General features: G+C 45.9%; 2 protein-coding genes across 2 annotated transcripts in view; one reads left to right on the top strand and one right to left on the bottom strand.

The window, feature by feature from the left end:
* asap2b (ArfGAP with SH3 domain, ankyrin repeat and PH domain 2b) overlaps nucleotides 1-24695 on the bottom strand; it is a 37403-nt gene that overhangs the window by 7719 nt on the left and 4989 nt on the right. Inside the window, exons 2-22 of the mRNA XM_075458680.1 lie at nucleotides 23366-23438; nucleotides 20752-20897; nucleotides 20593-20667; nucleotides 14864-14913; nucleotides 14547-14676; nucleotides 14084-14169; nucleotides 10882-10957; nucleotides 10706-10792; nucleotides 9845-9948; nucleotides 9623-9692; nucleotides 7228-7315; nucleotides 7095-7143; nucleotides 6856-7022; nucleotides 5576-5709; nucleotides 5271-5365; nucleotides 2645-2834; nucleotides 1553-1638; nucleotides 1358-1473; nucleotides 632-699; nucleotides 395-502; nucleotides 92-317 (exon numbers count right to left, since the gene is read on the bottom strand). Of these exons, the coding sequence (XP_075314795.1) occupies nucleotides 92-317; nucleotides 395-502; nucleotides 632-699; nucleotides 1358-1473; nucleotides 1553-1638; nucleotides 2645-2834; nucleotides 5271-5365; nucleotides 5576-5709; nucleotides 6856-7022; nucleotides 7095-7143; nucleotides 7228-7315; nucleotides 9623-9692; nucleotides 9845-9948; nucleotides 10706-10792; nucleotides 10882-10957; nucleotides 14084-14169; nucleotides 14547-14676; nucleotides 14864-14913; nucleotides 20593-20667; nucleotides 20752-20897; nucleotides 23366-23438 (2224 nt within the window). The remainder of the gene's footprint in view (nucleotides 1-91; nucleotides 318-394; nucleotides 503-631; nucleotides 700-1357; nucleotides 1474-1552; nucleotides 1639-2644; nucleotides 2835-5270; nucleotides 5366-5575; nucleotides 5710-6855; nucleotides 7023-7094; nucleotides 7144-7227; nucleotides 7316-9622; nucleotides 9693-9844; nucleotides 9949-10705; nucleotides 10793-10881; nucleotides 10958-14083; nucleotides 14170-14546; nucleotides 14677-14863; nucleotides 14914-20592; nucleotides 20668-20751; nucleotides 20898-23365; nucleotides 23439-24695) is intronic.
* The window catches only part of LOC142374854 (NLR family CARD domain-containing protein 3-like), a 28519-nt gene continuing 26998 nt past the window's right edge, over nucleotides 23175-24695 (top strand). The window contains exon 1 of the mRNA XM_075458695.1: nucleotides 23175-23490. The gene's annotated coding sequence lies outside the window, so the exon portion shown is untranslated. The remainder of the gene's footprint in view (nucleotides 23491-24695) is intronic.

Genomic DNA, 24695 nt, shown 5'->3' with positions numbered 1-24695 from the left:
GCTCAGTGGCACCCCCTAGAAATTTTCAAAAACCCCTCCACATTCTTGAGCTTCCCATGGAAGAATGGAGCTAACCCTGACGCGGTCTGACCTCTGTTTGGCGCTCTGGGGGGCAGCGGCGGCGTGGGCCCCGGCGGCGGCAGGTTCAGGTCCATCATGGTGCCGTACGTCTCGTTGCTGATGATGGAACTCGGGATCGGAGGCATCTGCTTGTCCCGCGCCATGAAGGCGGCGTCCCGGGCGATGGCCGCCAGGTTGGGGCCGCTGCCGGGCACGAAGCAGCTGACGGGACGCTCCTCGCGCCGGTTGGGGATGGGCTGCGGGACACAAAGCACACGGTGAGACGTCCCGAACGCTCGCCAGAAGACGCCTTCGCGGCGTGAACCAGACGCACCTTGTCCTCCATCTCGTCCTCGCTCTCGTCCATGTCCTCGTTCTGGAGGCGCCACTCGTACTCGACGTGCACGTGGACGTTGAACTTCCCCGTCTGAGCCTGAGTCAGCTGCAACACAACCACGCAACAAACTTTATTCAGACAGATGCTGAACAGAAGCTTTAATCTGAGGAGAAATGAAACTGAGAAAAGCTTTTAAAGTGAAACTTTCTGCTCCACCCTGAACTCTGAACTTACCAGCTCCTCACACTGAGTGTGTCCCAGGCGTTTGGCGATGTCCAGCGGAGTTTCTCCGGCTTCGTTCGCTGTGGAAACAAAACCAGCCGCTTAGTTTCAGCCTCTGACCCACCAGAAAAGAACTTTATACCCTCCAGAGACGCAGAGGATGGATCTTTGTTCATTTATTATAATTAGGGCGAGTTAACTTGTTAATTATTTAACGCCGATAAATATTTTATCATTAATGTAAAAGTCTGTTGTTCACAGGCTTTTATTTTGTAAAGGTCTGTTGCTCAGGCTTTTATTTTGTAAAATCATGTCGCTCGCAGGCTTTTATTTTGTAAAAAGTCTGTTGCTCAAAGGGTTTTATTTTGTAAAAGTCCGATCTCTGAAAGCAGAACTTCAGTCTCAGAGCCCCTAAAGTTGTTCTTTTTGCGCCATTCTCATGACTCAACACTTCCTGGAACAGGAGAGGAAGTACAGCCTTATATGGTATCATTTTGGGCATGGAGTATGTAAATCTACTATCCTCGTGCCCTTAAATACGCACGGGTGGCATTCATCATTTACGCAGGTCGTTTACACGATTTTTCCCAAGTTAAGAGCGTTTGTTGAATGCAGTTTCCACGGATTTGCACCAAATATCTGAGGTTGGAGAGTGAAACGACTTGAAGATAAATGCCGTTAAATGAGCAGATTTTTGAGTGAAGTCTGGTTGGAGCTGCATGCAGCCGCTGCTCTTACTGAAGGTCGCCGTGGCTCTTCCTCTCAGCAGCAGCTTCAGACACTCGCTGTTGTCCGTCAGGCAGCAGTAATGCAGTGCCGTGCTTCCTCTGGCCGTCTGCTGGTCCAGGTTAGGGCTGAAACACACACACGTCCGTCACCACACACTCCGCACGCCGGCGTTCGCCCGCTCAGGTGACCACGAGCGGCCGTTACCTGTTCTGAGCCAGGAAGTCCACGATGTGGAGCGAGTTTCTGTCGACCATTCGGACCGCCAGGTGGAGCACCGTCTCCCCGGGTTCCTGCGAGGAACAAACAGCTTCAGTCCACAGAGCCACTACCGTTTATACCCAATTTAACCCATTTATACCAGAAAAAAAACACAAGACAGGGGCTGTGTTCCAAACCGCATACTACTCATACTACTCCTACTATCTTTCTGAGTTAGTGAGTTTGAGTAAGCAGAAGTTCCCGGATGCGTACTAGATTCTCCGAAATGTTGGGTATGCATCATGAGGTTACTACTCATACTCAAACTACCCAAGATGCAACGTAACGTGACGTCGCCGATCGTCATTTCCTGTCAAAACGGCAGTTTCAAGCTAGCTACAACGAGGGTAGGTTCACTTCCTGTTTTCAAAACAAAAGCACCAATTGTATGGTAATGGCTTTCCCTATGATAAAAGGCAACGGGTATTTTATTTTGTGAAAATAACAGGAAGTGCGTTGCTCACTGCGGCTAGCTTTAGTAGCGCCGAATTCGTGGAAACAAAATTGTAAACAGCCGGTATTTTGTCAGGTTTTCAACACGTTGGGGATCTAAACGACTACTTTCTCACCTGAAAATGTTTCAAATGTTGCTAAAGTTTACAGAGTTTAGAGCTTAAGGGAAATCAGCTTCAGGCCGGCTGATTTCAGCTCGGGCAGGAGCGAAATGCATTGTGGGTAAACGCTCTGCATACTGTCTGATAGATGAGTATGTAGCATATAGCATGCAGTATGTAGCATGTAGAATGTAGCATGCAGTATGTAGCACGTAGCATGCAGTATGTAGTATGTAGTATGCGGCTTCGAACACAGCCAGGGAAAACAAAAGGATACAAAGTGCTGCTAAAACTTTATTCATCAGTTCAGAGGAACAAAGACAAACAAATCCACACACAAGGTGCAAACGCCCCGTTTGTGGGTCAGTAAAACGACTTCTGAGACAGAATCAGCCTCACAGATTAACACGTCTGCAGAAACATGCACAGAAACATGCACAGAAACAGCAAGAAAAGCAGGAAGCCAGTCTGGGCGTGCACGTACGTGCTCGTTGGGCTGCGGGACGGCCTCCATCAGCTCCACCCCCTCGGCGTAAACCTGGATCAGCGACAGGATGTCCCGGTTCCTGACGGCCTCGTACAGAACCTGCAGCCGGGACTCGGCGTCGGCGCACTGCTGGCGGGCGAAACGCTTCTCCGTGTACTTCGCTGTGATGTAATCCTTCCTCACCTGCCTGGACAACAGAGGGGGAGGAGTTAAAACAGAGAGGGAGGGGTTAAACACAGAGGGGGAGGAGTTAAAACAAAGAAGGAGGGGTTAGAAAATAGGGGGAGGAGTTAAAACAGAGGAGGAGGAGTTAAAACAGAGAAGGAGGGGTTAAACACAGAGGGGGAGGAGTTAAAACAGAGAAGGAAGGGTTAAAACAGAAGGAGAGGAGTTAGAACAGAGGAGGGGTTAGAAAATAGGGGGAGGAGTTAAAACAGAGGAGGAGGAGTTAAAACAGAGGGAGGAGTTAAAAGAGAGGAGGAGTTAGAAAATAGGGGGAGGAGTTAGAAAATAGGGGGAGGAGTTAAAACAGAGAAAAAAGGGTTAAAACAGAGGGGGAGGGGTTAGAAAATAGGGGAGGAGTTAAAACAGAGGGGAAGGAGTTAGAACAGAGAAGGAAGGGTTAAAACAGAGGGGGAGGGGTTAGAAAAGAGGAGGAGGGGTTAAAACAGAGGGGAAGGAGTTAAAAAAGAGGAGGAGGGGTTAAAACAGAGGGGAAGGAGTTAGAACAGAGAAGGAAGGGTTAAAACAGAGGGGGAGGGGTTAGAAAAGAGGAGGAGGGGTTAAAACAGAGGGGAAGGAGTTAGAACAGAGAAGGAAGGGTTAAAACAGAGGGGGAAGGGTTAGAAAATAGGGGGAGGAGTTAAAACAGAGGGGAAGGAGTTAGAACAGAGAAGGAAGGGTTAAAACAGAGGGGGAGGGGTTAAAAAAGAGGAGGAGGGGTTAAAACAGAGGGGAAGGAGTTAGAACAGAGAAGGAAGGGTTAAAACAGAGGGGGAGGGGTTAGAAAATAGGGGGAGGAGTTAAAACAGAGGGGAAGGAGTTAGAACAGAGAAGGAAGGGTTAAAACAGAGGCGGAAGGGTTAAAACAGAGGGGGGGAGTTAGAACAGAGAAGGAAAGGTTAAAACAGAGGGGGAGGGGTTATAAAATAAGGGGAGGAGTTTTTACAGAGAAGGAAGGGTTAAAACAGAGGGGGAGGGGTTAAAACAGAGGGGGAGGGGTTAGTACAGAGAAGGAAGGGTTAAAACAGAGGGGGAGGGGTTAGTACAGAGAAGGAAGGGTTAAAACAGAGAGGGAGGGGTTAGAACAGAGAAGGAAGGGTTAAAACAGAGGGGGAGGGGTTATAAAATAAGGGGAGGAGTTTAAACAGAGAAGGAGGGGTTAAAACAGAGAAGGAGGAGTTAGAACAGAGAAGGAAGGGTTAAAACAGAGGGGGAGGGGTTAAAACAGAGGGGGGGAGTTAGAACAGAGAAGGAAGGGTTAAAACAGAGGGGGAGGGGTTAGAAAATAAGGGGAGGAGTTTTAACAGAGAAGGAGGGGTTAAAAGAGAGGAGGAGGAGTTAGAAAATAGGGGGAGGAGTTAAAACAGAGGGGAAGGAGTTAGAACAGAGAAGGAAGGGTTAAAACAGAGAGGGAGGGGTTAGAACAGAGAAGGAAGGGTTAAAAAAGAGGAGGAGGGGTTAGAAAATAAGGGGAGGAGTTTTTATAGAGAAGGAAGGGTTAAAACAGAGGGGGAGGGGTTAAAACAGAGGGGAAGGAGTTAAAACAGAGGGGGAGGGGTTAGAACAGAGAAGGAAGGGTTAAACAGAGGGGGAGGGGTTAGGACAGAGGGGGAGGGGTTAAACAGAGGGGGAGGAGTTACAGCGACGCAGAGTTCAGGAAGCAATCAAAGTTCCACCACTATGCTAATGATACCCAGCTGTACTTATCTATAAAACCAGATGAACCCAATAGGTTGGTCAGACTACAAGCAAGTCTTAAAGACATAAAGACCTGGATGACTCAGAACTGTCTGCTTCTAAATTCAGACAAACTGAGGCAGAGCCTTCAGTTATCAGGCCCCTCTCTGTGGAACCAGCTGCCAGTTTGGGAGGCAGAGCCTTCAGTTATCAGGCCCCTCTCTGTGGAACCAGCTGCCAGTTTGGGAGGCAGAGCCTTCAGTTATCAGGCCCCTCTCTGAGGAACCAGCTGCCAGTTTGGGAGGCAGAGCCTTCAGTTATCAGGCCCCTCTCTGTGGAACCAGCTGCCAGTTTGGGAGGCAGAGCCTTCAGTTATCAGGCCCCTCTCTGTGGAACCAGCTGCCAGTTTGGGAGGCAGAGCCTTCAGTTATCAGGCCCCTCTCTGTGGAACCAGCTGCCAGTTTGGGAGGCAGAGCCTTCAGTTATCAGGCCCCTCTCTGAGGAACCAGCTGCCAGTTTGGGAGGCAGAGCCTTCAGTTATCAGGCCCCTCTCTGAGGAACCAGCTGCCAGTTTGGGAGGCAGAGCCTTCAGTTATCAGGCCCCTCTCTACCTTTAAGATCAGGCCTAAAACTTTCCTTTCTGATAAAGCTTATAGTTAGGGATGGCTCCGGTGATATTGAAACATATTTCCTGTCCTTTTTGAATTTTCAGACGGTGCCCTACATGTCACTGGTTGGTTCTGGTTTGGTTACGCCCTGCGCTGACAGATCCGCCTCCATGATCTCGTTGAAGCTGGCGTTTCCCACGTTCTTTGCCAGCTGAAACGACACAAACGCACAAACATCTTTGAACATCTTTGAACATCTTCAAACATCTTTAAACATCTTTAAACATATTCGAACATATTCGAACATCTTTGAACATCTTTAAACTACACGCAGACATTCATGAACTTCGGTTGTTTCTGAAGCTACAGGCCCAACTTTTTAACCTCTGGTCTGACAACGCTCTGCTTTCCGTGGACTCACCAGCAGCTCGGAGGTTCCCAGGACGTCCAGGTCCAGGCTCTGGATCCTGGAGTAGTGGACCCCCATCTCCCTGTGGATCCCTGAACACTCGATACAGATCAGCACCCCGAGGTTGGTGGACAGCCAGGTGGGACCTGAGGGAGGAGGAGGAGGGGTTCATCTGTAAAGGGATGAAGGTTCAGAGTAACAGCAGCTGGATTTACACAAGCCCAAGGAAACCCAATGAAGCCCAAGGAAGCCCAAGGAAACCCAATGAAGCCCAAGGAAGCCCAAGGAAGCCCAAGGAAACCCAAGGAAGCCCAAGGTTCCCAAGGAAACCCAAGGAAGCCCAAGGAAGCCCAAGGAAACCCAAGGAAGCCCAAGGTTCCCAAGGAAACCCAAGGAAGCCCAAGGTTCCCAAGGAAACCCAAGGAAGCCCAAGGAAACCCAAGGAAGCCCAAGGTTCCCAAGGAAACCCAAGGAAGCCCAAGGAAGCCCAAGGAAACCCAAGGAAGCCCAAGGTTCCCAAGGAAACCCAAGGAAGCCCAAGGTTCCCAAGGAAACCCAAGGAAGCCCAAGGAAGCCCAAGGTTCCCAAGGAAACCCAAGGTTCCCAAGGAAACCCAAGGAAGCCCAAGGTTCCCAACGAAACCCAAGGAAATCCAAGGAAACCCAAAGTTCCCAAGGAAACCCAAGAAAGCCCAAGCCCAAAGAAACCCAGGGAAACCCAAGGTTCCCAAGGAAACCCAAGGAAGCCCAAGGTTCCCAAGGAAACCCAAGGAAGCCCAAGGTTCCCAAGGAAACCCAAGGAAGCCCAAGGTTCCCAAGGAAACCCAAGGAAGTCCAAGGTTTCCTAGGAAACCCAAGGAAGCCCAAGCCCAAAGAAACCCAGGGAAACCCAAGGTTCCCAAGGAAACCCAAGGAAGCCCAAGGTTCCCAAGGAAACCCAAGGAAGTCCAAGGTTCCCAAGGAAACCCAAGGAAGTCCAAGGTTTCCTAGGAAACCCAAGGTTCCCTAGGAAACCCAAGGAAGCCCAAGGAAACCCAAGGTTCCCAAGGAAACCCAAGGAAATCCAAGGAAACCCAAGGAAGCCCAAGGAAGCCCAAGGTTCCCAAGGAAACCCAAGGAAACCCAAGGAAGCCCAAGGTTCCCAAGGAAACCCAAGGAAGCCCAAGGAAGCCCAAGGAATGTGACATGTGACATCCAACATCCGGGGGGAGGAGTTTAAGAGGAGCTCCACCATCCGGATGGTGGAGCTCCTCCCCTCCTCTTAAACTCCTCCCCCCGGAGTTTCAAACTGACCTGCAGCTCCACAGTCGCAGCAGCTGTCGTTGCCGCTCATCCTCTTCACCTCCATCACGATGGCTTTGGTCAGCTCCTGCACGATGTTGTTCTCCCCCTGGTCCTGGTCTCCTTTGAAGGCCATGTTCAGAGCCTCCTCCTTGCTGTTCTGCAGCACCGACACCCAGCTGAAACACACCCACAGCGGTCAGAACCGCTCGGCCCTGCAGCCGGCGGCCGAGGCCACGTCGCATACTCACATCTGACACTCGGCCTCGTCCTCAGCCTGGAAGTGGTACGTCCGGTCGTCTGCAGGGCAAAAAGAAAGGAAGTCAGGTGAAAAGGTAAAAGCACGGAGGAGAGGCGTCTCGGTCGGATGTGTCTGCAGCCTACGGGAGAACAGGTCGAAGCTCTTCTTCTCGTCAGGACTCCTCTTCACCTGGCAGGTGAGTAGGTTCAGCTTGGCTGGAGGTGTGTTTGCCTGCGAGACATCGAGCAGGGAGAACAGTATGACCCCAGGATGGAAGGACTGGTGTCAAACCGACAATTTAACCCTTTGTGCGGTCTTAACATTGTGTTAACTCCCTTTGTCCTACGGGTCAGAAATGAGCCCCCCTACCAAAGCCCCAAAATAAAGCAACTTAATTGAATTTTAAATCCAAAATCTATTTTGTATGATGAAACCACCTGTTATTTATCTATTCAACTCAACTCAATACATTTTTTATCATGTATTTGTTACACAATACAAAAAGACAATCACCAGTTTTCAGGATTACACTTTTTTTTTTTTTTTTAACCACAAACCAACTGTCAGTTGGACCAACAGTTTTCTTGTTTTCTCAGTTTTCTTTGACATAATAAAGGTTTATTATTGCTATTATATAAATGTGAAGTAATTACTTCTGAATTAATTATATTGAAAGGGAAAAAAACAGTGAACTTTTTTCTGGTGTTTAAATGTTTTTATAATTCACGGGTCAAAAATGACCCATAAGACAATCTTTGTACCCTAGTGGTGTACAGCCCACATGGAAACATGAACAAAAATAAAGTCTGACTTTTTCTAATGATGGGGTCCCTTTAGGAAAAGTCATAACATTTCAAGTTGGAAAAAGATAGTTTAAGGTGTTTTTTCTACAGCTAAACATGGTAGTGGCTCACTTTGGACCACAGACAACAGGAGGGTTAACTGGACACCATTCATGGCCTCAATGATCCAAACTGCTCATCTGCAGGATGTTCTGACAGTTAGCACGACTTATCTCCCACAGATACAGGAACTGTGGAGCGTGCACGGAGCCCAGCTCACCTGCATGTCTGACCCAGCAGCCGAACTCAAACACAAGTCCAGTTTCAATCAGACATAATTTGGCTTCAATTAAGTGTGAGAGATCGTTTCTCTTTGGCTCCAAAGGCAATTAACCTCAGTTTTGTTTTTTGTTTAGCTGGAGAAAGTTGTGGCACATCCAGTTATTAATCTCCTCAATGCATTTACCAAGAGCCTGTATAGGGCCTCGGTCTCCTGGTGACATTGTAATGTATATCTGCGTGTCATCTGCATAGCTATGGTAGTTTATTTTGTTGTTTTTTTATAATCTGTGCCAGTGGGAGCATGTAGATGTTAAACAGAAGAGGTCCCAGGATGGAACCTAGGGGAACTCCACACGTGAGTCTTGTGTGCTCAGATGTAAAGTTACCTATTGACACAAAGTACTTCTTGTTCTCAAAGTAGGTTTTGAACCAGTTTAGTACAGTTCCGGAAAGACCCGCCCAGTTTTCCAGTCGTTTCAGTAACATATTGTGGTCAACTGTATCAAATGCAGCTCTGAGATCCAGTAAAACTAAGACTGACATTTTTCCACCGTCTGTATTCAGACACATGTCATTAAACTCTTTGGTCAGAGCAGTCTCAGTGCTGTGGTGCTGTCTAAAACCTGACTGGAAGGTGTCATAACAGTTATTTTGTTTTAAACAGTAATTAAGCTGTTGAAAAACCACTATTAATCTCCTCGATGCATTTACCAAGAGCCTGTACAGGGCCTCGGTCTCCTGGTGACACTGTAATATATATCTGCGTGTCATCTGCATAGCTATGGTAGTTTATTTTGTTGGTTTTTTTATAATCTGTGCCAGTAGGAGCATGTAGATGTTAAACAGAAGAGGTCCCAGGATGGAACCTTGGGGAACTCCAAATGTGATTGTTGTCTGCTCAGATGTAAAGTTATCTATTGACACAGTACTTCCTGTTCTCTAAGTATGTTTTGAACCAGTTTAGTACAGTTCCGGAAAGACCCGCCCTCAACAACCATGAGATGGAACTCACTGCTGCTACCAGCTGCTGGATCAGGGGTTCACTTAGAGTCAGAGTGGATCCTCTGACCTTTAACAGTGAAAATAGAACTGATTAAACCTGAAATGTTTATGAGGTGAGGCTCAGAACGTTCCCCCCCAACACTTGTAGCTAATCGGTGTCAGATTTAAATCCACACTCCTCCTTTTCCCACCCTTCTTCCTCTTATCCTTTTCCTTATCCTTTTCCTTATGCTCTTCCTTCTCCTCCTTTTCTCCTTTGCTGCTTGCTCTGTCCTGATCGGCCATTTGACTCTTCGTGTAAAAACTTCAAAATAAAAGGAGGAAGAAGAAAAAGGAATAATAAATATGAAACAAAATGCTCCGTCTTGTTCCCCAGCTGATGGGGATGATAAACCCAAAATGGAGACTTCTGGTTGGACATGCAGGCGGGAGGCGGGAGCTTGTCATGCAGGGCGACCAATGAGAGTCTTACCGTGCCGTGGCAGATGGTCAGGAAGCCGTTTCTCACCGAGCACTTCCTCTTCTGCCACACCTTCCTCAGCCTGCGGAGGACAAGTCAGCGTTACGGTCTGGGGTTAAAGTGGAAAACGTGCCGAGGATCTGCAGCTTTAAGAAGGAAAAAGCACTGAAAGGTGCATCGGCCGTGCAGGAGGCCGGCTCTCCTGTGGGATTCTGGGACATGGAGTTCACTCACCCCTCGCTTCTCTTGTAGAGGACCCCGGAGCGTTCGGTGCCGTGGGCTTTGTTGCCCTGCAGCTGATGGAGGCTGTAACCGGAGCTCTGCTTCGCCTGAGAGTCCTGAGTTTAAATCATTCATGTTACTTTAGTTTTTAGCTTTTTTTATCTTTAAAAGTCACTTTCTCTCACACAAACTCATTCAGAACTTTCATCTTTCAACATTGATGCAACCGTTCATGGTTTGTGTTTCATCTCTCTGGGTTCTTCTGAGGCTGAATAAATAAAATTTAAAGGGCCAGTCAGTAAAATGACTCTGAAATGTTTTAGACAGATTTGAATCAAAGTCTTTGGGTTAACCGTCAGTCAGCTCGTAAAACTGAGAACTTAAATGTTGTGTAAAACTTCTTCTTCCTGTTCCTGGGAGCATATATCAGGGCGTCTGAGGTGTAAAACTTCTTCTTCCTGTTCCTGGGAGCATATATCAGGGCGTCTGAGGTGTAAAACTCCTTCTTCCTGTTCCTGGGAGCATATATCAGGGCGTCTGAGGTGTTAAACTCCTTCTTCCTGTTCCTGGGAGCATATATCAGGGCGTCTGAGGTGTAAAACTCCTTCTTCCTGTTCCTGGGAGCATATATCAGGGCGTCTGAGCTGTAAAACTCCTTCTTCCTGTTCCTGGGAGCATATATCAGGGCGTCTGAGGTGTAAAACTCCTTCTTCCTGTTCCTGGGAGCATATGTCAGGGCGTTTGAGGTGTTAAACTCCTTCTTCCTGTTCCTGGGAGCATATATCAGGGCGTCTGAGGTGTAAAACTCCTTCTTCCTGTTCCTGGGAGCATACATCACACACATACACATTCAGGATGCTCGGGGTTCTTCACCTCTTTCTGCTCGGACTGCAGCGACGCCTTCAGGACGTCTCGGAGCTGAGTCAGCTGCTTCCTCTCTCCGTCCTGAGTCTGTTTGATCTGAACAAAAAGCCACAACAACAAACTTCAGCTTTGTTCAGCTTCCTCACTCAGCCTGATGAAGCTCTGCCAGCTGCAGGCGTCCTCACCGCCGTCAGGTCAGCAGCCAGTTTCTCCACAGACGGCTTCAGATTCTCCAAAGTTTTCAGCCCATCCTGGAAATAACTGAAGAAAAACAGAATCTGAGGAGCTAAAAACAGACCTGATTACACAGAATATTCCTTAAAGGTGAAGTAAAAACCCTCCTTCCTGTTCCCCTTTCTTTGAACACAACACCGCTTCTCTCCTCACTCTCGCTGTGCTAACGTTACATTATCGGCATGTTTCTGATAAAGATGGTCCATCACTGTTGATATGGAAGCATTGTTTGCTAGCATCTGCTGCTAGCTTCCAGCTACATGCTAACCTGTTTCCCTCTGGGATCAATAGAGGAACTATCTGTATCTGTATGGCTGTGTTCGAAACCACCCACTACTCCTACTAACTTTAACTTTTTTAAGTTCCCGGATGCATACTAGATTCTCCTAAATGTTGGGTATACATCATGAGGTTACTACTCATACTCAAACTACCCAAGATGCAACGTAACGTGACGTCGCCGATCGTCATTTCCTGTCAAAACGGCAGTTTCAAGCTAGCTACAACGAGGGTAGGTTCACTTCCTGTTTTCAAAACAAAAGCACCAATTGTATGGTAATGGCTTTCCCTATGATAAAAGGCAACGGGTATTTTATTTTGTGAAAATAACCGGAAGTGCGTTAGCTCACTGCGGCTAGCTTTAGTAGCGCCAAATTCGTGGGAACAAAATTGTAAACAGCCGGTATTTTGTCAGATTTTCAACACGTTGGGGATCTAAACGACTACTTTCTGACCTGAAAATGTTTCAAATGTTGCTAAAGTTTACAGAGTTTAGAGCTTAAGAGAAATCAGCTTCAGGCCGGCTGATTTCGGCTCGGGCAGGAGCCAAATGCATTGTGGGTAAACGCTCTGCATTCTGTCTGATCCATGAGTATGCAGTATGTAGTATGCAGTATGCAGTATGTAGTATGCAGTATGTATTATGTAGTATGCAATATGTAGTATGCAGTATGTAGTATGCAGTATGTAGTATGTAGTATGCAGTATGCAGTATGTAGTATGTAGTAGTATGCAGTATGCAGTATGTAGTATGCAGTATGTAGTATGTAGTATGCAGTATGTAGTATGTAGTATGCAATATGTAGTATGCAGTATGTAGTATGCAGTATGTAGTATGTAGTATGCAGTATGTAGTATGTAGTATGCAGTATGCAGTATGTAGTATGCAGTATGTAGTATGTAGTATGTAGTAGTATGCAGTATGCAGTATGTAGTATGCAGTATGTAGTATGTAGTATGCAATATGTAGTATGCAGTATGTAGTATGTAGTATGTAGTATGCAGTATGTAGTATGCAGTATGTAGTATGTAGTATGTAGTATGCAGTATGCAGTATGTAGTATGCAGTATGTAGTATGCAGTATGTAGTATGCAGTATGTAGTATGCAGTATGCAGTATGTAGTATGCAGTATGCAGTATGTAGTATGCAGTATGTAGTATGCAGTATGCAGTATGTAGTATGCAGTATGTAGTATGCAGTATGTAGTATGTAGTATGCAGTATGTAGTATGCAGTATGTAATATGTAGTATGCAGTATGTAGTATGCAGTATGTAGTATGCAGTATGTAGTATGCAGTATGTAGTATGCAGTATGTAGTATGTAGTATGCAGTATGCAGTATGTAGTATGCAGTATGTAGTATGCAGTATGCAGTATGTAGTATGCAGTATGCAGTATGTAGTATGTAGTATGCAGTATGTAGTATGCAGTATGCAGTATGTAGTATGCAGTATGTAGTATGCAGTATGCAGTATGTAGTATGCAGTATGTAGTATGCAGTATGTAGTATGTAGTATGTAGTATGCAGTATGTAGTATGCAGTATGTAGTATGTAGTATGCAGTATGTAGTATGCAGTATGTAGTATGCAGTATGCAGTATGTAGTATGCAGTATGTAGTATGCAGTATGTAGTATGCAGTATGCAGTATGTAGTATGCAGTATGTAGTATGCAGTATGTAGTATGCAGTATGTAGTATGCAGTATGCAGTATGTAGTATGCAGTATGTAGTATGCAGTATGTAGTATGCAGTATGTAGTATGTAGTATGTAGTATGCAGTATGTAGTATGCAGTATGCAGTATGTAGTATGCAGTATGTAGTATGCAGTATGTAGTATGTAGTATGCAGTATGTAGTATGTAGTATGCAGTATGTAGTATGCAGTATGCAGTATGTAGTATGCAGTATGTAGTATGCAGTATGTAGTATGTAGTATGCAGTATGTAGTATGCAGTATGTAGTATGTAGTATGCAGTATGTAGTATGTAGTATGCAGTATGTAGTATGCAGTATGTAGTATGTAGTATGCAGTATGTAGTATGTAGTATGCAGTATGTAGTATGCAGTATGCAGTATGTAGTATGCAGTATGTAGTATGCAGTATGCAGTATGTAGTATGCAGTATGCAGTATGTAGTATGCAGTATGTAGTATGCAGTATGTAGTATGCAGTATGCAGTATGTAGTATGCAGTATGTAGTATGCAGTATGCAGTATGTAGTATGCAGTATGCAGTATGTAGTATGCAGTATGTAGTATGCAGTATGTAGTATGCAGTATGCAGTATGTAGTATGCAGTATGCAGTATGTAGTATGCAGTATGTAGTATGCAGTATGTAGTATGCAGTATGTAGTATGCAGTATGCAGTATGTAGTATGCAGTATGTAGTATGCAGTATGCAGTATGTAGTATGCAGTATGCAGTATGTAGTATGCAGTATGTAGTATGCAGTATGCAGTATGTAGTATGCAGTATGTAGTATGCAGTATGTAGTATGTAGTATGCAGTATGCAGTATGTAGTATGCAGTATGTAGTATGTAGTATGCAGTATGCAGTATGTAGTATGCAGTATGCAGTATGTAGTATGCAGTATGTAGTATGCAGTATGTAGTATGCAGTATGCAGTATGTAGTATGCAGTATGTAGTATGCAGTATGCAGTATGTAGTATGCAGTATGTAGTATGTAGTATGTAGTATGCAGTATGTAGTATGCAGTATGTAGTATGCAGTATGTAGTATGCAGTATGTAGTATGTAGTATGCAGTATGCGGTTTCGAACACAGCCATAGTTTCCTTTGAGATTGTTAAGTACTGAACCAGCAGGGTTCTTTCTGCATTCGGACTTTATCTTTATCACAGAGGGACGTACTTGCACTGGGCGTGGAAATACTTGATGAGGTTCTGGAGGAAGTCGGCTCCTTTCTTCAGTTTGATCTCGTTCACTTTCAGCAGATACTGCAAAGAGAAAGCAGAGACCAGGAGCTCAGTCTGTTCTGAGAGTAAAAACCGACAGAAACACAAACACAGCTCAAGATCCGAACAGGAAAAAGGAAAGAATCGTGTTCAAACGACAGAAAGAACCCAGTTCTGACCAACTTTGATCAGTAAATGGATATATGGAAGTTTTATTGTTTATTATTAAAGTTTTAAGTTTCTTTCGTTTCAAAGAGATGCTCGTCAGGACATTCAGAAAGAAACTTTCAGACTCAAGGGAAATCCTGTGATGAGTAAATGAAAAGTCTTTCTCTGAGCTTTGGTTGATGTTTGAGGTGAAAACGTGGGTCATGTGACCTCCAGCTGTAAAACTCCTTTAAGGTCCCACAGACTCTGACCTCGCACATCTGCAGCTGGAACATCTGCCTCTCCTTCTCCATCTCCTCTGCGATCTCTCCTCCGCTGAACTCCGTCCGGATCATGCCGTGCTGCTTGGCGTGTTCCCTCTTCTCCTTCTCTATCTTCGCTCTGCAGACGTCACAGATCAGATGTTAAAATATCACAGCGAACACACCGACGACTCGAATCTGTAACTCATCCCACCCAAAATGTTCCAGATCTAAAGTAACCATGGAAACAGCACGTTTCAGGGTCACCCGGCTGAATATAAACTATCAAAAACAGCTCAGAGTGAGAGGTCGTCTGGCTTTCTTACAGCTTGGTCTCGTAATCCTTCCAGGCTTTATCGAACGGCTTCTTCAGGTCCTGAAAGAAAGAGTGAGATGAGACAAAGTGTGAGACGTCACAAAGTGTGAGACGACCCAAAGTGTGAGACGACACAAAGTGTGAGATGTCACAAAGTGTGAGATGTCACAAAGTGTGAGATGTCACAAAGTGTGAGACGACCCAAAGTGTGTGATGTCACAAAGTGTGAGACGACACAAAGTGTGTGATGTCACAAAGTGTGAGATGTCACAAAGTGTGAGACGTCACAAAGTGTGAGACAAAGTGTGAGACGTCACAAAGTGTGAGACAAAGTGTGAGACGTCACAAAGTGTGAGACGTCACAAAGTGTGAGACGTCACAAAGTGTGAGACGAGCCAAAGTGTGAGACGACCCAAAGTGTGAGACGACACAAAGTGTGAGACGTCACAAAGTGTGAGACGACACAAAGTGTGAGACGTCACAAAGTGTGAGACGACACAAAGTGTGAGACGACCCAAAGTGTGACACAAAGTGTGAGACGACACAAAGTGTGTGATGTCACAAAGTGTGAGATGTCACAAAGTGTGAGACGTCACAGTGTGAGACAAAGTGTGAGACGTCACAAAGTGTGAGACGTCACAAAGTGTGACACAAAGTGTGAGACGTCACAAAGTGTGACACAAAGTGTGAGACGTCACAAAGTGTGAGACGTCACAAAGTGTGAGACGTCACAAAGTGTGAGACGAGCCAAAGTGTGAGACGTCACAAAGTGTGACACAAAGTGTGAGACGTCACAAAGTGTGAGACGTCACAAAGTGTGACACCCAAAGTGTGAGACGTCACAAAGTGTGAGACGACACAAAGTGTGAGACGACACAAAGTGTGAGACGACACAAAGTGTGAGACGTCACAAAGTGTGAAACGACGCAAAGTGTGAGACGTCACAAAGTGTGACACAAAGTGTGAGACGTCACAAAGTGTGAGACGACACAAAGTGTGAGACGACACAAAGTGTGAGACGACACAAAGTGTGAGACGTCACAAAGTGTGAGACGTCACAAAGTGTGAGACGACCCAAAGTGTGAGACGACACAAAGTGTGAGACGTCACAAAGTGTGAGACGACACAAAGTGTGAGACGTCACAAAGTGTGAGACGACACAAAGTGTGAGACGTCACAAAGTGTGAGACGACCCAAAGTGTGAGACGTCACAAAGTGTGAGACGACCCAAAGTGTGAGACGTCACAAAGTGTGAGACGACGCAAAGTGTGAGACGTCACAAAGTGTGAGACGTCACAAAGTGTGAGACGACACAAAGTGTGAGACGACACAAAGTGTGAGACGTCACAAAGTGTGAGACGACACAAAGTGTGAGACGTCACAAAGTGTGAGACGACACAAAGTGTGAGACGTCACAAAGTGTGAGACGACACAAAGTGTGAGACGTCACAAAGTGTGAGACGACACAAAGTGTGAGACGTCACAAAGTGTGAGACGACCCAAAGTGTGAGACGTCGCAAAGTGTGAGACGACGCAAAGTGTGAGACGTTGCAAAGTGTGAGACGTCACAAAGTGTGAGACGACCCAAAGTGTGAGACGACACAAAGTGTGAGACGTCACAAAGTGTGAGACGACACAAAGTGTGAGACGTCACAAAGTGTGAGACGACACAAAGTGTGAGACGACACAAAGTGTGAGACGTCACAAAGTGTGAGACGACACAAAGTGTGAGACGTCACAAAGTGTGAGACGACCCAGTGTGAGACGTCACAAAGTGTGAGACGACCCAGTGTGAGACGACACAAAGTGTGACACAAAGTGTGAGACGTCACAAAGTGCGAGACGTCACAAAGTGTGAGACGACACAAAGTGTGAGACGACACAAAGTGTGAGACGTCACAAAGTGTGAGACGACACAAAGTGTGAGACGTCACAAAGTGTGAGACGTCACAAAGTGTGAGACGACACAAAGTGTGAGACGTCACAAAGTGTGAGACGTCACAAAGTGTGAGACGACCCAGTGTGAGACGACACAAAGTGTGACACAAAGTGTGAGACGTCACAAAGTGCGAGACGACACAAAGTGTGAGACGTCACAAAGTGCGAGACATCACAAAGTGTGAGACGACACAAAGTGTGAGACGTCACAAAGTGTGAGACGACACAAAGTGTGACACAAATTGTGAGACGTCACAAAGTGTGAGACGACACAAAGTGTGTGATGTCACAAAGTGTGAGATGTCACAAAGTGTGAGACGTCACAGTGTGAGACAAAGTGTGAGACGTCACAAAGTGTGAGACGTCACAAAGTGTGACACAAAGTGTGAGACGTCACAAAGGGTGAGACGACACAAAGTGTGAGACGACACAAAGTGTGAGACGACCCAAAGTGTGAGACGTCACAAAGTGTGAGACGACGCAAAGTGTGAGACGTCACAAAGTGTGAGACGTCACAAAGTGTGAGACGACACAAAGTGTGAGACGACACAAAGTGTGACACAAAGTGTGAGACGTCACAAAGTGTGAGACGACACAAAGTGTGAGACGACACAAAGTGTGAGACGACACAAAGTGTGAGACGACCCAAAGTGTGAGACGACACAAAGTGTGAGACGTCACAAAGTGTGAGACGACACAAAGTGTGAGACGTCACAAAGTGTGAGACGACACAAAGTGTGAGACGACACAAAGTGTGAGACGTCACAAAGTGTGAGACGACCCAAAGTGTGAGACGTCGCAAAGTGTGAGACGACCCAAAGTGTGAGACGTCGCAAAGTGTGAGACGACGCAAAGTGTGAGACGTCGCAAAGTGTGAGACGTCGCAAAGTGTGAGACGACACAAAGTGTGAGACGACACAAAGTGTGAGACGTCACAAAGTGTGAGACGACACAAAGTGTGAGACGACACAAAGTGTGAGACGTCACAAAGTGTGAGACGACACAAAGTGTGAGACGTCACAAAGTGTGAGACGACACAAAGTGTGAGACGTCACAAAGTGTGAGACGTCACAAAGTGTGAGACGACACAAAGTGTGAGACGACACAAAGTGTGAGACGTCACAAAGTGTGAGACGACACAAAGTGTGAGACGTCACAAAGTGTGAGACGACACAAAGTGTGAGACGTCACAAAGTGTGAGACGACACAAAGTGTGAGACGTCACAAAGTGTGAGACGACCCAAAGTGTGAGACGACACAAAGTGTGAGACGTCACAAAGTGTGAGACGACCCAAAGTGTGAGACGTCACAAAGTGTGAGACGACGCAAAGTGTGAGACGTTGCAAAGTGTGAGACGTCGCAAAGTGTGAGACGACCCAAAGTGTGAGACGTCACAAAGTGTGAGACGTCACAAAGTGTGAGACGACACAAAGTGTGAGACGTCACAAAGTGTGAGACGACACAAAGTGTGAGACGTCACAAAGTGTGAGACGACACAAAGTGTGAGACGTCACAAAGTGTGAGACGACCCAGTGTGAGACGACACAAAGTGTGAGACGTCACAAAGTGTGAGACGACCCAGTGTGAGACGACACAAAGTGTGACACAAAGTGTGAGACGTCACAAAGTGCGAGACGTCACAAAGTGTGAGACGACACAAAGTGGGAGACGACACAAAGTGTGAGACGACCCAAAGTGTGAGACGACGCAAAGTGTGAGACGACCCAAAGTGTGAGACGACGCAAAGTGTGAGACGACACAAAGTGTGAGACGTCGCAAAGTGTGAGACGACCCAAAGTGTGAGACGACGCAAAGTGTGAGACGACACAAAGTGTGACACAAATTGTGAGACGTCACAAAGTGCGAGACGTCACAAAGTGCGAGACGACACAAAGTGTGAGACGACACAAAGTGTGAGACGACACAAAGTGTGAGACGACACAAAGTGTGAGACGACCCAAAGTGTGAGACGACCCAAAGTGTGAGACGTCACAAAGTGTGAGACGACACAAAGTGTGAGACGTCACAAAGTGTGAGACGACACAAAGTGTGAGACGACACAAAGTGTGAGACGTCACAAAGTGTGAGACGTCACAAAGTGTGAGACGACCCAAAGTGTGAGACGTCACAAAGTGTGAGACGACCCAAAGTGTGAGACGTCGCAAAGTGTGAGACGACGCAAAGTGTGAGACGTCGCAAAGTGTGAGACGTCACAAAGTGTGAGACGACACAAAGTGTGAGACGACACAAAGTGTGAGACGTCACAAAGTGTGAGACGACACAAAGTGTGAGACGACACAAAGTGTGAGACGTCACAAAGTGTGAGACGACACAAAGTGTGAGACGTCACAAAGTGTGAGACGACACAAAGTGTGAGACGTCACAAAGTGTGAGACGACACAAAGTGTGAGACGTCACAAAGTGTGAGACGACCCAAAGTGTGAGACGACACAAAGTGTGAGACGTCACAAAGTGTGAGACGACCCAAAGTGTGAGACGTCACAAAGTGTGAGACGACGCAAAGTGTGAGACGTTGCAAAGTGTGAGACGTCGCAAAGTGTGAGACGACCCAAAGTGTGAGACGTCACAAAGTGTGAGACGTCACAAAGTGTGAGACGACACAAAGTGTGAGACGTCACAAAGTGTGAGACGACACAAAGTGTGAGACGTCACAAAGTGTGAGACGACACAAAGTGTGAGACGTCACAAAGTGTGAGACGACCCAGTGTGAGACGACACAAAGTGTGAGACGTCACAAAGTGTGAGACGACCCAGTGTGAGACGACACAAAGTGTGACACAAAGTGTGAGACGTCACAAAGTGCGAGACGTCACAAAGTGCGAGACGTCACAAAGTGCGAGACGACACAAAGTGTGAGACGACACAAAGTGCGAGACGTCACAAAGTGCGAGACATCACAAAGTGTGAGACGACACAAAGTGGGAGACGACACAAAGTGTGAGACGACCCAAAGTGTGAGACGACGCAAAGTGTGAGACGACACAAAGTGTGAGACGTCACAAAGTGTGAGACGACCCAAAGTGTGAGACGACACAAAGTGTGACACAAATTGTGAGACGTCACAAAGTGCGAGACGACACAAAGTGTGAGACGACACAAAGTGTGAGACGACACAAAGTGTGAGACGACACAAAGTGTGAGACGTCACAAAGTGTGAGACGTCACAAAGTGTGAGACGTCACAAAGTGTGAGACGACACAAAGTGGGAGACGACACAAAGTGGGAGACGTCACAAAGTGTGAGACGACCCAAAGTGTGAGACGACGCAAAGTGTGAGACGACACAAAGTGTGACACAAATTGTGAGACGTCACAAAGTGCGAGACGACACAAAGTGTGAGACGACACAAAGTGTGAGACGTCACAAAGTGTGAGACGTCACAAAGTGTGAGACGTCACAAAGTGTGAGACGACACAAAGTGTGAGACGTCACAAAGTGTGAGACGTCACAAAGTGTGAGACGACCCAGTGTGAGACGACACAAAGTGTGACACAAAGTGTGAGACGACCCAAAGTGTGAGACGACACAAAGTGTGAGACGACACCGGCACAGAGAGCGCTCTGACCGGAGCTACAACATGCTTAACAGGATAAAAACAGCAGGAAACTTTGCTCAGTCCTTTTGGATCTGAGGAGCATGAAGAAAAACTCCGGACATCAAACGGGAAATTCATCTTTTTTTTTTTCATTCGAACCAAATGGTGCAAGCAGAGCTGATAATGAAATGATTCGATACATTGATCCTCACTCAGAGGAATGATCCACAGTAAAGGACACGAACCCCTTTCACCCCTTTCAGGTCTCCCTTCAGCAGACTGTCCAGAGGAAAAGTGATGATGTTGTTCATGTTCTGCAACTGAAAACAGGAAGTGGAGTTAGAGCCCTGCAGGTCCAGCTGCTGCCTCGCATCTGCCGCTTTCTCCTGCATTCGGACCCTCACCTGGTTTTTGAAGAGTGCCGTCAGCTCTTTGGTGAAAACGGCGAACTTGAGGAAGGCGGCGCCGACCTCGGCGTCATCCCGGCTTACACAGTTGTCCCCGAACTTCTCCAGAGACTGAACGTACTGGTCCTCATTCTCCACGTGAGCTGCAGCACAACAGCTGGATGTCAAACACCGAACGCTCAGCAGCACAAAAACACTCAGGCTGTGTTCGAAACCGCATATTTCTCCTACTTCTCATACTAACTTTAACTTTTTTTAAGTTCCCGGATGCATACTAGATTCTCCTAAATGTTGGGTATGCATCATGAGGTTACTACTCATACTCAAACTACCCAAGATGCAACGTAACGTGACGTTGCCGATCGTCATTTCCTGTCAAAACGGCAGTTTCAAGCTAGCTACAACGAGGGTAGCTTCACTTCCTGTTTTCAAAACAAAAGCACCAATTGTATGGTAATGGCTTTCCCTATGATAAAAGGCAACGGGTATTTTATTTTGTGAAAATAACAGGAAGTGCGTTGCTCACTGCGGCTAGCTTTAGTAGCGCCGAATTCGTGGGAACAAAATTGTAAACAGCCGGTATTTTGTCAGGTTTTCAACACGTTGGGGATCTAAACGACTACTTTCTCACCTGAAAATGTTTCAAATGTTGCTAAAGTTTACAGAGTTTAGAGCTTAAGAGAAATCAGCTTCAGGCCGGCTGATTTCGGCTCGGGCAGGAGCGAAATGCATTGTGGGTAAATGCTCTGCATACTGTCTGATCGATGAGTATGCAGTATGTAGTATGTAGTATGCAGTATGTAGTATGTAGTATGTAGCATTCGGTTTCAAACACAGCCTCTGACTGCTTCAGTCACTAGGAATTCTGGATAAATTAAGGCTCTTATGCGTCCCACTCATCTCATTAAAGGATTAAAGGAGCTGCATTAGGCTGGTTTAAGTCATTTATCAGAAAGATTCCAGTTTGTTCATGTAAACACACCAGAGGAAGTCATGGAGTTCCTCAGGGTTCTGTGCTCGGACCCATTCTTTTCCCTTTATACATGCTTCCATTAGGCAACATTATGAGACAGCATGGCATAAAGTTCCACTGCTATGCTGATGATACTCAGCTGTACTTATCTATGAAACCTTGTTGTTTCTGACCAGGATCTGTCCTCTGACTCGCATATAAAACTTAAGGTATATAAAACGGTTAAGGTTAAATTAATTTAACTTTAACCGCTACTAACAGCAGGTTTTACAATGAGGCAAATGGTGCTAACATGATAGGCAGTGTTTGTTAGTTAGTTAGTTACCTGCAGTGTTAGCCGAGGACATGCTAACGTTGCTAACGTTGTTGGGTTCAGATTCACCAACGTTAGTCCGGAGCGGATCGAAAACGCGACATTCATTCATAGTTATTGCATGTTGGTAGTATTTCCTCCCTTTGGTGAAATATTCACTTTGCAAGTTGCCCTGTTGACGTCTTTTTTAGGGATGTGTAACCAAACTTTCGAGCGTTTGTACCGCTTGGGCGCCATGTTTACTGTTGGCTGCTGGCTGCGCTGGACTCGCCACGCAACGCTGCGTGGTGACGTCATTCACGCCCACTGGAATCGATAAGGGAATCGTTTGCAAAATCACCAAACGATTCCAAGGAATTGAAACACTGGGAACCGGTTCTCAACAAGAACCGGTTCTTGATTCCCATCCCTACTCTGGATTGTGTTTTCCCTCTGAATCTCCATATTTGACCATATGCCATCTCTGGTTGGGGACACATACCCTCAGTGTCCTTTTCAACCGTTTCTCTTGAGTATCAGACACCTCACTAATTTGGAAGTTAATGAATTGGACTCGATTGGTTTGAATTGCACTGGAAAAAATTCAAAGTCTTACCAAGTATATTTGTCTCATTGAGTATCTCATTACACTTAATATAAGACACAACTGCCTAACAAGCACCATTTCAGCCAGATATAGGGACTTGCTTTAATACAATACATCTGGAATATCTTGTTAAAAGTCTTGAAAACAAATTGTTTTGAGTCACATATCATATGAAACAAGCATTCTTTTTCATTTGAAGAGGTTTTTAAGCTAATTTCAAGATCACTTTTATCTCAAAAGTCCTAAATATCACATTTTATTTCAAGAAATCTTGACAAGCCGATTTTCACTAGTTCCATTGGCAGACGTTTTTGCTTATTTCAAGCAAAAACGTCTTTTATTTGTTGTTTTTCTTCCTTATTTTTGGAGGGGCATTTTTTCCAGTGTGGACTGTGTCTCAGGAGTGTCCTGAGAAGACATTTGCTGTGATTTGATGCTTTATAGATGAAACTGAATGAGTGTTTTGACAGAAAAGCTGAATAACGCTGAATGTTTGGTCTCTGCTGAGTGTGTTCAGACTCCTTCTTCTCTGTGTCACTGTGCAGGCGGGCGTGCAGCGACAGGAAGCAGAATGACAGGAATGCTGGGAGGTGGGACTCCACCCGCCTGAGCACACCCGCCCAGCAGCCTGCAGAGCGCCGGCTCTACTTTAACCAGACGGCTGGTGTCTGAGCCCGCTGAGGCCGGATGGCAGGAAGTGTGAGGCAGACTGTGGTGAGACGTTCTGATAGAAACTCACCCAGACCCGACGTGCTGATGGCCTTCACAGACTTCTTGATCTTGTACAGAACGGATCGGTCCAGGTCCAGAGCCTGAGGATGAGAAACAGGAGGCAGATCAGCGGAGATCCAACACTTCACTCAGGTGTTAACAGTCCCAGCGCAGCCACCAGCAGCAGACTGAGCTGCAGAGTCAGGAAAATGTCATTTAAATCAAATCAAATCTGATTTATTTGTAGCACATTTCATGTCCAAAACAGTTCAAAGTGCTTTACATAAAATAAAAGCATTGCAGCAGGGAGTGGAAGAAGCATTATAATACATAAAAGAACATAAAGAGAAACAAATAAAATCATTTAAATGAATTTAAAAACCAGCAACAGTCCAGATAAGTTCAAAGATAGCGTGCAGATTTCCTGCATAGACACATGAGAACAGAAATGTTTTTAACCTGGATTTAAAAATGTCTCCATTTGGTGAAAGTTTAATCTCCACTGGCAGTTTGTTCCACTTGTTTGCAGCATAACAGCTAAATGCTGCTTCTCCATGTTTAGTCTGGACTCTGGACTGGACCAGCTGACCTGAGTCCTTGGATCTCAGAGCTCTGCTGGCTTTATATTCTCTGAACATATCACAGATTGTAATCCATCAGCAGGCTTTTAAAATCTATTCTGTGACTGACTGGAAGCCAGAGTAAAGATTTTAAAGCTGCTGTGATGTGTTCAGTTCTCTTAGTCCGGGTTAAAACTCTAGCAGCAGCGTTCTGGATGAGCTGCAGATGTTTAATGCTCTTTGTGGGAAGTCCAGTTAAAAGAGCGTTACAGTGATGGAGTCTGCTGGAGATGAATGCATGGATGAGTTTCTCCTGGTCTGTTTGGGAGAGGAAACCTTTAATTCTGTTGATATTTCTGAGGTGGTAAAAAGCTGCCTTGGTGACAGCTTTGATGTGGCTGCTGAAAGTCAGATCTGAGTCTATCAACACTCCGAGGTTACCAACTCGCTCAGTGATTGTAAGGGCCCGAGTCTCAAGATATGTACCAACGCTGACCCTCTTCTCTTTGCTCCAAAACAGAATGATCTCAGTTTTGTCTTCATTTAATTGTAGAAAATTCTCTCTCATCCAGGTGTTTACTTCCTCCAGACACTGACACAGTACGTCTGCTGGGCTGCAGTCGCCATGGTGACAGAGACACATAATGTTGTGTATCGTCTGCATAACTGTGATAACTGATGTTAAAGTTCTGCAATATCTGACCCAAAAGAGGGAAGAGATGCTCCTGCAGCCCAAATGTCAGGGAGATGTGTATCATTCAGAGGCTCAGAGAGACCACAAAGGGACAGAAAACATCT

The sequence above is a fragment of the Odontesthes bonariensis genome, chromosome 24 (assembly GCF_027942865.1).
Source record: "Odontesthes bonariensis isolate fOdoBon6 chromosome 24, fOdoBon6.hap1, whole genome shotgun sequence".
In the NCBI taxonomy this organism is placed as follows: Eukaryota; Metazoa; Chordata; class Actinopteri; order Atheriniformes; family Atherinopsidae; genus Odontesthes; species Odontesthes bonariensis.
Note: the sequence above shows the minus strand (reverse complement) of the source record. Positions and strands in the feature narration are given on the sequence as shown.